The sequence below is a fragment of the Manduca sexta genome, chromosome 20 (assembly GCF_014839805.1).
Source record: "Manduca sexta isolate Smith_Timp_Sample1 chromosome 20, JHU_Msex_v1.0, whole genome shotgun sequence".
Lineage (NCBI taxonomy): Eukaryota > Metazoa > Arthropoda > Insecta > Lepidoptera > Sphingidae > Manduca > Manduca sexta.
Genome location: NC_051134.1, coordinates 13,178,703 through 13,191,405, shown reverse-complemented (window position 1 = coordinate 13,191,405; position 12,703 = coordinate 13,178,703). Strand labels below are relative to the sequence as shown.

Here is a 12,703-nt window from a genome sequence, read left to right as displayed (position 1 = left end):
GCCATCATGTGCAAGGTGGTGAACTTCTCGCAAGCGGTCTCGGTTCTTGTCAGCGCGTACACACTGCTCGCTATATCTATCGATAGGTATATAGTGATTATGCGGCCGTTGAAGCCGCGGTTGGGGAAGACTGCGGCGAAGTTTGTTGTGGCTACAGTATGGATTGGAGCGATGATCACGGCCACTCCTATACCGGTCGTGTCGCAACTGCAAAGGCCGACTCCTTGGCATCAAGCTTGTGAAGTGTAAGTAGTTTTCTCTTAATCAGAATAATATTAATTCACTAAACTATTCGATATTAGCTGTCACATCTATCGGGTGCAAGAATTGATCTAGCTCTTTAATTATTTCTGTCCTCAAATGACCGTTTATAAGGAATATTGTAGCAACTTGAAATACTGAACTTAACGTTTAACCTTTGAGGGAAATGAGGATGTTACAATTCCAAGCAATGTTTTGTAATTCAATCGTGACTTCAGTAATTAAACTTATAACCCCTTCCCTACATTGTGTTATCTTTAGCTTTGAAGCTTTAGCATATTCCTCTGTATAGTGAGTTTTTAAGAGCTGAGGAGACAATTTAAACGATGACCTATTTACCTATTTTTCGCTTAAGGGATAAAGAAGACAAGCACCGTTGTTGCCGTAAAACGAACGTGCCTGAATATCTATCTACCTCTACTATTTGAGCGAACTGATCTATTCTTCGCTCAGCTGCATAAATAAACATCTGAGTCTCAGTAGATAAAATGGGGGATTCAAGCGATTTTAAAGATAATTAACGTGTTTGAAACTTGAGACCATTGTTCTTGTGTCCACCCTCTAGGATTTTAAAAGTATTGCGGCAGTTCAGTATCATTTGATCATTAACATAATATCAATTTAGTCCTCATAATTAAATCTATAAGTGCCACGTCCAATCACGTTGAAGCATCGTCTCGCAATTTTATAAGTTCCGTAGAACAAAAGGAACCCTTATAGGGTTACTTAGTTGCCCGTCTATCCCTCTGGTCTCTTTCAGCTGTAAAATTTCGAACTTGAAAGTCAATGTGATCAAAATTTAAGTCGCATATTGTTGCAAATTTTGCAATTCCACAAAGGAATTAAAACCTATACGGTATTTTCTGTTGATCTTCAATCATGAAATTTAGCAAGAAGCAATGTCGTAAAACACGTATTGTAAATGAAAAGAAAATTAAAAATCGTAGATATGTACTTTGAGACATGTTTGTAAAATACCACAATAACTGTTATATGATCTGTTTTCAGTTCTAGAATACATGTGTATTAGTTTTATAGGCTTAGCGATTTTGAATAGGTACAGTTTTGTTATGCTTAAAAACTAATTGAAGGCAAATTTCCTTAAATATATATAAATCTCAAATGGTCTCATCGTCTTTTGATCTTTATATCATTAGTTGCAGTTGACATTAAATAAAGTTTTTGTACAAATTGCCGTTTTTCTTTCTGATTGTATTTTTTTTTTCAAAATCTGTATATGTCAATGTCTTCCAAAATGATAGATAGTCTCCTGGAAAGTTATCTTAAGATTTTGTGGTAAGGCAGCTGTCGGTGCTGCCCATACTCTGTATAAAAGTACACTTTAGGTTCGTATGAGAGATTAATTGTATTATTAGATCGTGGACAGTAAGCGCCATAAACATAATCTAAAATATCATTAAACCTCGATAGCGATGTGTGCGGGGAACAATGGTCTGCGAAGGAGCAAAGCGAGCAGTACACGTGCGCGCTTATAACACTTCAGTTTGCGCTTCCACTTAGTGCGCTCGTGTGTACCTACGCGCGCATAGCGCACGTGGTGTGGGGGGTGCGGCCCCCCGGCGAGGCCCAATCAGTCAGAGACTCGCGGATGCAACATTCAAAAAGAAAGGTACATTAGTTTCTGTTAATATTATTCTTTCTTTTATAGATTTACACGCGATTTTCCATATAATTTAACTTTTATCGTATACCTATTACCAATATCAATAATAATTTAATAGCAATCTACCTACTTTTCGATATCAACTTTTGATGAATATCCGTGCAGGCCTTAGTCGATGTTGGGGTTAACGAGTTTAGGTCAAAATGTCGGTAATTTTTTTTATTATAAGCGTTCGTTAAATTACGAAGAGGTGTAACTTAGTGATGGTTTTTAAAAATATTAATTTGTTCACAGATGATCAAAATGATGGTGACTGTCGTGGCGGTGTTCACTGTTTGTTGGTTACCCCTTAATATATTTATTGTAAGTGATTTACTTTTATTTTTGTTATATTATATCAATTACAATCATATTTTTATGCACTCTATTTGTTGTGTATTTTCTACCAATTCAAGAAATATTACACTGTGCTGCTATATATAAAACAATATGAAGACAAAAAAATAAACACTTTTGATATACTTAACTCTCTTATTATAAGTGATTATACCATAAGATATATATATTTTCAATAATGTCGTTTGGCGCCTCACACTTTAAATTATTATTTATTTATCATAATTATATTGTACTATAAATAATTAATTGTCAACAGGTCTTATGGACTGCTCACGAAACTGACGAGTCGTGGGCGGCGTGGCCTGGCATGCCCTACGTTTGGTTCGGGAGCCACTGGCTGGCCATGTCTCATTCCTGTTACAACCCGATTATTTATTGCTACATGAATGCACGCTACAGGCGAGGTTTCAAAGAGGTAATCTATTAAATTTTAAATATTTTGATGTTTAAATATCAATTTCGTCGTCACGCGCTAAACGTTAGAAGCAATTGTTGTCACATATAAATAAAGCTTTAACAATTTTAATTTTGATGCATAGCGTGCTCATGTAATTTAGGGTAGTCTAATATTATACTTTTACTGTCATGTCTGTTAATATAAGAAGATTGTAACAAAAAAGGCAATAATTTGGTATATTTTATATGCGTATAGCGATTTCGCCAGCCGGCTTGTTGGGACAAAATGTTGTATGTGCAATATAACATGTTTCGTAGACTTTATTCAATATGCTTATATTCGTGTTATTATGTTCTGTTTTTCTGGAAGCTGCCAACTTTTCACAGCTCCGCTATCATATATTTATTGTGTAATATTTTATATTTCGGCGCAATACCATGCATGCATATTTGTTTATTTTATTTGTACGAAGTAACAGAATATACGTATCATATATAAATAACAGGTATTTTTTTATTTATTGTCTTAAAGAGTGAAAAAAAGAAAATAAGGCAATCAATAAGGTAGTTTTTTCACGCAGGCGAAGTCGCGAGTAAAAACTAATTTAGAGAAAAGACGAAAGACAAAGATTTTACTGGTGAGACAGATTATAAATGTAAACATAAAATAATGTTCTCACATCAGAATACAAAATACCTTTGTGGGTTCCCATTGTTAATACAAACAATAGGAAACTTAAGGTCAGGCTAGGTATAATATATGTTTTTCATATTATTGGCAGGTTCTCAGCAATTTGGTGTGTTTGAAAAGCAACGAATCAACCAGACAACGTTCGAGTATTTGCGAAGGAGTTCCACTCTCTGGTAAGACTCAAACTTATTGTAATAATTCACTTCGACTGTTTTCAACACGATCCCAATCTTAATCTTCTTATCTTATAACGAGAATAAACCAATCACAATACGTCATTTTAAACATGTCAGAATAAACTATGATCTGATTGGGCCATTTTCACGATGGATCGAGAAAAGCAATTTAAAACGGCGGTTAGTATACTGTATTGCTATGTAGAAATAACATTTTGTTCATGAAACCCAATTTATATTCTATACTAAGTAAAAGAGGCAATTTAACAGGATCGTGACTACATTTAAGTCGGCGCTTTATGAAGTAGAAAGTACTATAATAAAAAACATTTAAATAAGAAAGTTATTAACTCTCCCTGTGTTTCGTTACTCTAATAAAAAATCGTAATGAAGATATTATTCACTGCCTTTCATGTTAGCTAGTTTGTCTAAGTCAGTTGTGTGTATGGGACATAGGTATGTAAATTGACGTTACAAACAATAGATTTAATCAATAATGTTTTAAACCATTCTTTATTTGCTAAGCGCCATTTAATGCAGACGAGATTTATTTTAGTGCTTGTTGTGGTAAAAATATTTTTTGGCATGATAGTTCTTATAACATTATGTTTTTTAATGTATAAAAGTAAAGTGGTAAGTAAGTATGTAAGATTTTGCTGCGGAATTAGATTAAGATAACTATGAAATTGCCGACAACTATACGGTCGTGCACGCTGTGTGTTCTCATTGTATAGTTTGTAAATACGCCTGTAAACTGTACCGTGGTATCTATAATTTACCTCGACAATTTTTTTTTTAATTTGATCTAAATAATACGAAATATTATTGCATTACCAAATTCTTTCGAAGAATTCTTTGATCCTAGGTTTATCACGTAGTTCGATGTTGTTTCGGACGCCGCATGCCGACGGACCGCGCGTGACTCGTGAGTTGGGCTACGTGGTTTCCAATGTTTTACTTCATGTAGAGTTAAAATAAATATATTTAGCTAAATTATATTAGCAGATATTTCATAATTTGATGTGCAATGCCAATTTTACTTGGAAATAACAACATTTTTGAAGATATATGGTAATGCATAGACCACTGAATTGATTTTGATGGAATTTAGCACATAAATAGATCAGATTTCGGATCAACATTATAAGCGACTATTTATTTCGAAAAGTAATACCCAAGGGAACTATTGTTCCGGGCAAAGTTTGACGCCCGAACAATTAGTTTATAATAAAATTATATTAAAATACATTCATAATATATCTATTGCGTGGTGCTGTGCGAAAAACGTACGTACATCAGAGCTATAATTGTACAGGAACTAATAAATTTTCGAAAGTAAATATCCATAAATCTGCTGATAAGTCAACGCTTTTACATTAACAGCTTGTGAAAGTGGTTAATAACAGCCAAACAAAAAATCTGTGTAAAATTACATTTATAGTCGATCAGTGATACACTAATATTACGAAGTTTCACATAGCATCGAATTTAAAAGCATATATTAAATTCGAGCTGTAATGTAATACATTGTACCCAAGTTATTTCAATTACATTTGTCAACTTTTCAATTTAAATAATTGTGTACGTAAAATGGAGATACATAGGTAACTGTGAGGTCGGACATATTTTATTTTATGTTTTTTGCTGTTAGAATCTAGAATACGAGTGTAAATAATATTAATTCCAAATGATGATAACGATATCCAACATCGAATTAATAAATCACTTCCTAAATGTAAAATAGGTGCCGAATCACGAAATATCAAACAAATTATGGAAAAATCATTTTTTTTTACCAATCGTGTTACAACTTGTATATTTATATACATGGTAGTAATTCCACCTGATTAATAAGTACAAGGCAAATATTTTTATCCAATTATATCATTATTAAATTAAAATTAATTTATATCAAAATTCAATGTGCATCAACTATACAATCACTTTAAAATTGACTTTGGATTTCGAGTAGTAATATTTAATTTATACAAGGCAAAACAAATGGCTCAACCAATCAATGGAAGCTCAATAGAAGTACCTAGGGAGTTATTTTCATTGTGCAATAGTAATATAGACAGGGCGTCCTACTCTGTCTAAGATATCCGTCTTTTTGCAATTACAAAAGTTTCAATTAAAGACTATCCTTGATAGCCGTAAATATTAATTTTTGTAAAAATAAATATATATACCATTTATTTTGTTTGCTAAACCGATGGATTATAATCGGGGGAAAGGTGCGTTACTATTACTGCAGTTACGGCAGTAGATTATTTTCACGTAAATTGTTACTATCAAAAATATTAAACTTTTTAGGCGCGATTTTCATGATGGCTGTCACAGGGCTCTTCATAACTTTACATACTCGAGAAAGTTTTTATTGGATTCAATTTAACTTTTCTTTAAAATATTTCAACGAATGCCATTGCAAGTATTAATTTGCATATTATATTGCAGATGATTTTTATATTCGTTGAAAGCCTTTTTTACTTAACTCTGACCTACATAAATAGCTGCAAAGTTTTATGTAAGCTAGATTTAATTGGATTACCTTGCCCATCTAGCGCAGATGCGAGTAGTTTGCTTTTACCACAATACCCCCTTTCGCCTGTCACGGCTTTACAAGTAGTGCACTGAGGAGGACAGCATCTCCACCGAGACAATGATAACCACCCTGTCTTTAAACAGCTATATCTATCAGCTTATCTGCCTTCGGCGCCAGAACCATTAATTGATGTTATTATTGCCTTATTTTATGTTATTTTGGTGGCCTTATTTCATTGGTAAGTATCAAGAATATTTTTGAGGAGCTATTTAAACAATTAATTTTATTATACCAGCTGAATTGAAAAGAGTATTCTGTAAAACGCAGTCCCTAAGACAAATAGAGATATTTTCTTTTAATAATTTCTGAAACTCGCTAAAATATGCTGTTGCCACTATATTATTTTAGCGTATTCTAAACAAAGAGAGAATGATGATCAGCCTAAATCAATGTTTTAACACATGTCCGAGGAGGCAGAATATGGGCCATGTGGTTTACAATTATGTCCTCTGTTTCGAGGGCAAGAGAGTGCATTTTAATAAAACATTATTTTCATACAATTAGCCCATTTAATTTTAAAATACATAATAATATAAGCTTATAGCATTGTTGGGAACGGAACGGTCAGCCGAGGTTCAATACACAAAGCACACGCTTCATATTTTTTAAGTGATATTGTGTGTATTATTTATCAATTATCGTTTCACTTTAACGATTAAGAAAAAAACGTAAGGGTAATAATGTATTTCTGAAAGTTCTCTATAAAAAAAATTAAAGTATGTAAAGTCTGCCAACCTGCACTTCAGCATGGTGGACTAAGGACTAAAAGCCCTAAAACAATTTGTGTTATTTTATTTTCGTTTTTATAACTTTATTCTTTTCAAGATTAGTCACTATATGAAATAATAGCTTATGCTCGCGGCTCCACTTGCATGTAATTTTTTATTCGTGATGAAAGTCCCACTTTATATATTCCCGAGATAAAAAGAGTAATAGGGCTTCGTATTAGTGGAAATAAAATCGTTTTAGTAGTTCCTAAGATTAGTGCATTCAAATAAATAAACAAATAAACTCTTTAGCTTTTCATAAATATAAGTTTAAAAAGAAGCGGCGATAGCCTAGTTGGTTGTGGATCGGACTGCCGAGACGAATGTCCCGCAGGTTCAAATCCCAAGGTCACACACCTCTAACTTTTCTAAAAAAATATGAGTGTATTCTTTGTAAATTATCGCTTGCTCTGACGGTGAAGGAAAACATCGTGAGTAAATCTGTATACCTGAGAAATTTTCTATAGGAGTTTCGAAGGTGTGTGAAGTCCACCAATACGCAATCGGCCAGCGTGGTGGACTAAGGCCTAATCCCTCTCAGTAGTAGAGGAGGGACAGTATATAATACAGGGCTGATATTAAATATAGGTTATAGTGTCCAACGAAAAGTAACTAAAAAAGTACACATTGAGGTCACTAAAAGTATTTTACTTGCACAGAATGAAGATAATCTTAGCCGTGTCCACATTCAACTTTATTTTTATTTATTTTGTAAAATAACTTTTGAGTACAATTTTAATTTGTAGTAGAGAATGTTGCTATAGGGAGAGTAACTACTAATGAGCGTCTGTCCGCTTAAGAAACTTGACCCCGTTATTTACACAAAAGTAATTTTTGCTCTTTTATTTTAGTTTTCACTACTTTTATTTTGCCATCGTGTACATAATTAAGTGAGGCTGGTATAATTAATAGTGTATAAAAAAAAAATAATGATTTTTTATTTTACGAAAAAGTTAGACGTTAAAATTAAACTATTTTCGGATTTTATCGCGGTTTTTTTATTTTAATTTTCTCCCGACCTTATAAAATCTCCGTAAAAATATGTATGTTGGTTTATGGTGATTAAAAACAATTTTATGAAAATAAAATAAAATATGTTATCCGATCTTTTCGCAATAGATACAAATGTTTAATTTAAATCAGAATGCTAAGTTCATTAGATTCAATTTTAATATACAACGAAATAGCATAATTTGGTCAAATAAATTTTGCAAAATTAAATGTCTCATAAAGATTACTATCTTTCTCACTAAACAGATACATTGATGTGTATGTATGTATTATACATGTGTTTTTATTTTTACTATCATTATTATTTTTCTTTTGTATGTATGTATTATGTAGGTGTATATGTGTATTTATGTATGTAATGTTTATCATTTTTTTTTATTTATTAATATAATATAATCCACTGCATTACCCTCTCTTTCTATTTCTCGTTTTTATATCCATCCCATGGTTGTGTGGAAGACATAGCCTAGAGCGATAAGACCGCCATTTGTACATGTGCCTTTTGTCTCTCTTTTCTTCTTTGCATCGTTTTTTTTGTATTTGTGTGTTTTGTACGATAAAGAGCAAAATAAATATTATAGAAGACAAATCATACAATTTTTTTGATTAAAGCGTAAATTGGCGAAGCGTGAACAACACCGGTAAATAAATATCATATAAATGACAAAAATATAAATACTGACGGAATTCGACTTTGCAGGTTGATTGTCGTATTTAATTTGTTTTCAATAATACAGCTCTTTGCGATGACGTAATGGACATCATGGGCATTCGACATTCACTACTCACCAGTGAGCATTGTTTTAATGTCGACGACGAGAGAATTTGTATTACGCAATATTTCAGAGCAGAAGTGGCAATTCTGCAAAGTTTTGAATGCTACAAAAAACGAACAATAACAAAGCGTTTTTTCGCTTCAGTCCCTAACAGTACATGCTTATTGATTATACCTTGCACATCAACATACTTATTTGAGGCTATGATTTTAAATAGGAATATTTTCCAGTATAATTTTTTCGGAAGTTTTTTTCGTACTCAGGTTTTATTGTTCTTTTTTTTAAGAAAAATAATTACAATCTATCTATACTTATAATAAATCTGTAGAGAGGTCAATTCTGTACATGAAATATATTTCCAAAATAACTATCAGGGGGTAATTAGGGATCGATACTGATGCCAAAAATGCAATTAGTAAATTTTTGTCTGTCTGTCTGTCTGTCTGTATAACCGTTATAGAAACAAAAAAATACTCGACGGATTTTAACGAAACTTGGTACAATTATTTGTCATACTCCTGTGCTGGTTATAGTATACTTTTCATCACGCTACAATTAATAGGAGCAGAGCAGTGAAGGGAAATGTTGGGAAAACGGGAGAAGTTACTCCATTTTTTAAGTTTCCGTCGCGTGTGCAACCTTAATGGTTAAAGCTACACAGAAATCATGTATGACAGAAATGTTCTCCTTAAAATTATGTAAAAAATATCCCACGACAGCATCTGTCTATCTTTTATGGTTGACTCACAATAACACGTGTAACTCCCGATAGCTTAGCAGTTCGAAGCTTTCTCATTATATTTGTCTACTTTTACGTTTATAACACTCTCAGTCATCCCTAATTAAAAAAGCCAGACGTTTTTGATACACACACACCTTTTACACACCATTAGTACCGTGTACCTGCCAAAGCCACTGTAGCCCAAACTTCATAATGGCCCATCGTTGTTACCTGTGTTGGGAGCATGCGCTGACAAACTTTCAGCTTTTATAAAATAACGAAGGTCTGGGGTTCACGGGCTCTTGCTCTTTATGGTGTGGGGAGAGATGTAAATCAGACTTTATTACTCCTAATTCTTACTGACTATAAAAAAGAAAAGAAGACTGAAAAAAAAGGAAAGTAAGCAATATTACTTATATAGTTACTTTCCTTTTTTTTTAAACGGACTCGGCAAAATGATTCCATTGCACCTGATGGTAAGTGGAGTGGGATCCATTAGACTGTCGACTGACGAGAGATGATTGCTCCTCGGTAGTCCCCACAATTATGCCGGCCTTTTAGAACTGAATATACACAGGCTGATCTGTCTGTCTGATGATGCTGAGGCGACATACTTGGGCCATTATGGTGGGTTTTAACTTGTATACAGTGGTCGCTATCCGAGCGGATATAAAAGATCCTACCAAAAGCAACTTAATACTGTAGACTACGAACGTTAAATTTCTAAAGACCTCCACTTTTCAGAAATGGTCGGTGTGAACGGCTCTGCGGCGCCGCGGCGTGGTCTCGTCGGCTGCAAATGTCGCCTGTCCAGGGACGGCACTCAGACTAGTAACAGATGTTCGATGTGCACATCCATTCGACAGATCAAGCCTGTTGGCTCCAGTTCCACCGTGACTGCTCCCGCGCGCGCTCTTTCGGTGCGCTCGCACTTCTGGTAAAGGAACTTTGAGGATTGCAACGAACATTGAATAAGTCGGACACTTGGTGAAAATCACAATGGTGACCTTTGCTTTACGATTCTATGTTAACGTACGCAAATGATAATTGTAAGCAAAATAATATTTGTCGATTATAAGTTCCAGTATTTACTGTTCTACTGAAAAATTGTGTTCCTACGAATTATCAACTGTAGTGATATTACTAAATTTGTCAACATTTTAATCTATACTCTAATTAAGTATCAATCACATTTCTTCTTCAACTTTTTGAACTGCACTGGTGAATATTACCCTTTAAACTTTCCAACTTGCTAGAAGCGGTCTGCATTCAGCGGGTTCTTGCAACTTTTACGAATTCGTCTGTTCACTTTGTAGAAGAATTCCATTTTTTTGTTAATGGATAATAATCTATATATATAAAAATGAATCACTATTTCCCTTGGTCACGCCATCACGCGTCAACGGCTGGACCGATTTCACTATTTTTTTGTTGTGTTTGTTATTATCAGGAGAGAAGGTTCTTATGAAAGAAAAAAATCAAAAAAATCTGCGGAAAATTAGAAAATTCAAAAAACCTTAACGAAAATATTAATTTTATGTAACTGTCAATTGTTTGAAATAACTGTCAGCGATTGACAGAATGCGCGCTGCAAATTCATAGTTAAGACGGGACAACGTCTGTCGGGTCAACTAGTTATAATATTACAATAATCTTAGAAATACAAGTAAAGTTTACAAGGGAATACCACCGAATAATGACAATATCAACAGGCCGCTGCAGCAATGGCTTAGCGTTTATTGCTGTTCGGCGGAAAACAAAAATGTTTCCTCTAAGGCACCTAACGAAAACAAAAGAAAAAAAAAGGACATTGCTACAAATAAGTCATGAGTGCCACTCGGAGCCACTAGTTCATTCAACAAAATTAAACAATTTAAAGGTTTAATTTTACTTATTTTGGCGCCGCCCTAATTGTTACGTCCGCCTCTCCAGCCTCCACCTCCATCCGCCAAAATCATGCTACACCACTGCGCTGCACAAAAGGCAAAAGACTCCTATAAATAGAGCCTACATGTACGTCTTGTTACAAATTACAGTCCCAACACTGCAAAGCAACGCGTGGAACTAACTGCACCATCATGAGTTCAACGTTAAGTCTCATACCTCCGAATATTAAGACCAGCTTCGTACAATGTCTTGTAAACTACAAAAAATATAGCTAACTAAATATACAACCTATCCAGACGAACCGTAGCATTCTTAGCCTGTCACCTAGTGAAATTCAATAGTACAGCAATAAAGATATGTTATTTATTCGTTTCCAATAGTATGATCGTAAAAAATTGAATGCGTCCGTTGATGGCGCTCTTGTATCTACCGTTTAAGGCCCTCCTCCGAGTAAAAAGCCTTGAGCATTCCTTCCATATTTAGCGGCGTGCGAGTTACGAACGAAAATGAGTAGATTTATGAATAAAAACTTAAATAATACAATTCAAGGTATTTTTGAAAATTTTAAATCAGCTAACTGTTCTTCATATTTTATTTTATTTAGAAAGATGTTTGTGGATTATAAATTAAAATGATGTGTATTTGAGACAACAATTTTATTACAATTTTTATAATTAAATTAATGAAATCCACATTATAAAAATTTAAACAACTAAAGTAATAGTATTTTTATATGTATAATCAATTTCGAATCTATCTTATCTAAATTAATATTTAATTAAGTCCACAAGGAAAAAAAATATACATATTATTCTTGGTTTAAGTTTGGTTGTTTTAAAGTTTTTATACGTGGATATTTCAATACCTTATAAAAATACAGATAGCGCGCCGTTGTGCAGGAGCACTTTAAGAGCGTATCTTTTTACGTCATTGCCGCGCCATTTGGGCTAACGACACTAAACTTGATACAAGGATCATGTCACCCGTGAATATTTGTAATTGAACTGTTTTCCAGACTTTACGATATTGCCATGCGAAGAACTCTTTCCCTGATTCTAGTGAAATTCCGGGCTAATACAAACCTATTTTACAAATGCAGGACGGTTAGTCGATAATAGTTTTATGTCTCGTATGAGCGTCAATTTTTTTTTGCAGTTTATATCTTTATATTTGTACTTAATATAAAATTTTCGTCATAAGTCTAAACCTCGAGACTGTTCCAAAAAATGCATGATTAGAGTCATCGCAACAATTTTTTGTAGTTGTTAAATTGCATAACGGTATGACAACTTTATAAACCCTTTAATTATTTTTTTTTTGTCGCGGGTAAAATGTTTTATCTCTACCGCCACTAGAGGGATACGTGGAACGATTATGTAGGTTTGATCGGTC

At 33.6% G+C, this 12,703-nt stretch overlaps 1 protein-coding gene across 1 annotated transcript; it reads left to right on the top strand.

Moving 5' to 3' along the window:
* Positions 1–6: 6 nt before the first annotated feature.
* Positions 7–10,863, top strand: LOC115449564 (RYamide receptor). The gene is made up of 6 exons (XM_030177418.2): positions 7–245; positions 1,693–1,891; positions 2,180–2,248; positions 2,541–2,699; positions 3,463–3,544; positions 10,169–10,863. The coding sequence occupies exons 1-6, from the start codon at positions 7–9 to the stop codon at positions 10,363–10,365; spliced, it is 945 nt and encodes a 314-aa protein (XP_030033278.2). The 3' UTR covers positions 10,366–10,863.
* Positions 10,864–12,703: the final 1,840 nt, after the last annotated feature.

Bases quoted from the DNA above. Each gene is read 5' to 3' on its own strand.
- LOC115449564 (XM_030177418.2), top strand. From the start codon at position 7: ATGTGCAAGGTGGTGAACTTCTCGCAAGCGGTCTCGGTTCTTGTCAGC. The intron at 246-1,692 runs GTAAGTAGTTTT...AAACCTCGATAG, and splicing joins TGGCATCAAGCTTGTGAAGT to CGATGTGTGCGGGGAACAAT. The intron at 2,249-2,540 runs GTAAGTGATTTA...AATTGTCAACAG, and splicing joins TACCCCTTAATATATTTATT to GTCTTATGGACTGCTCACGA.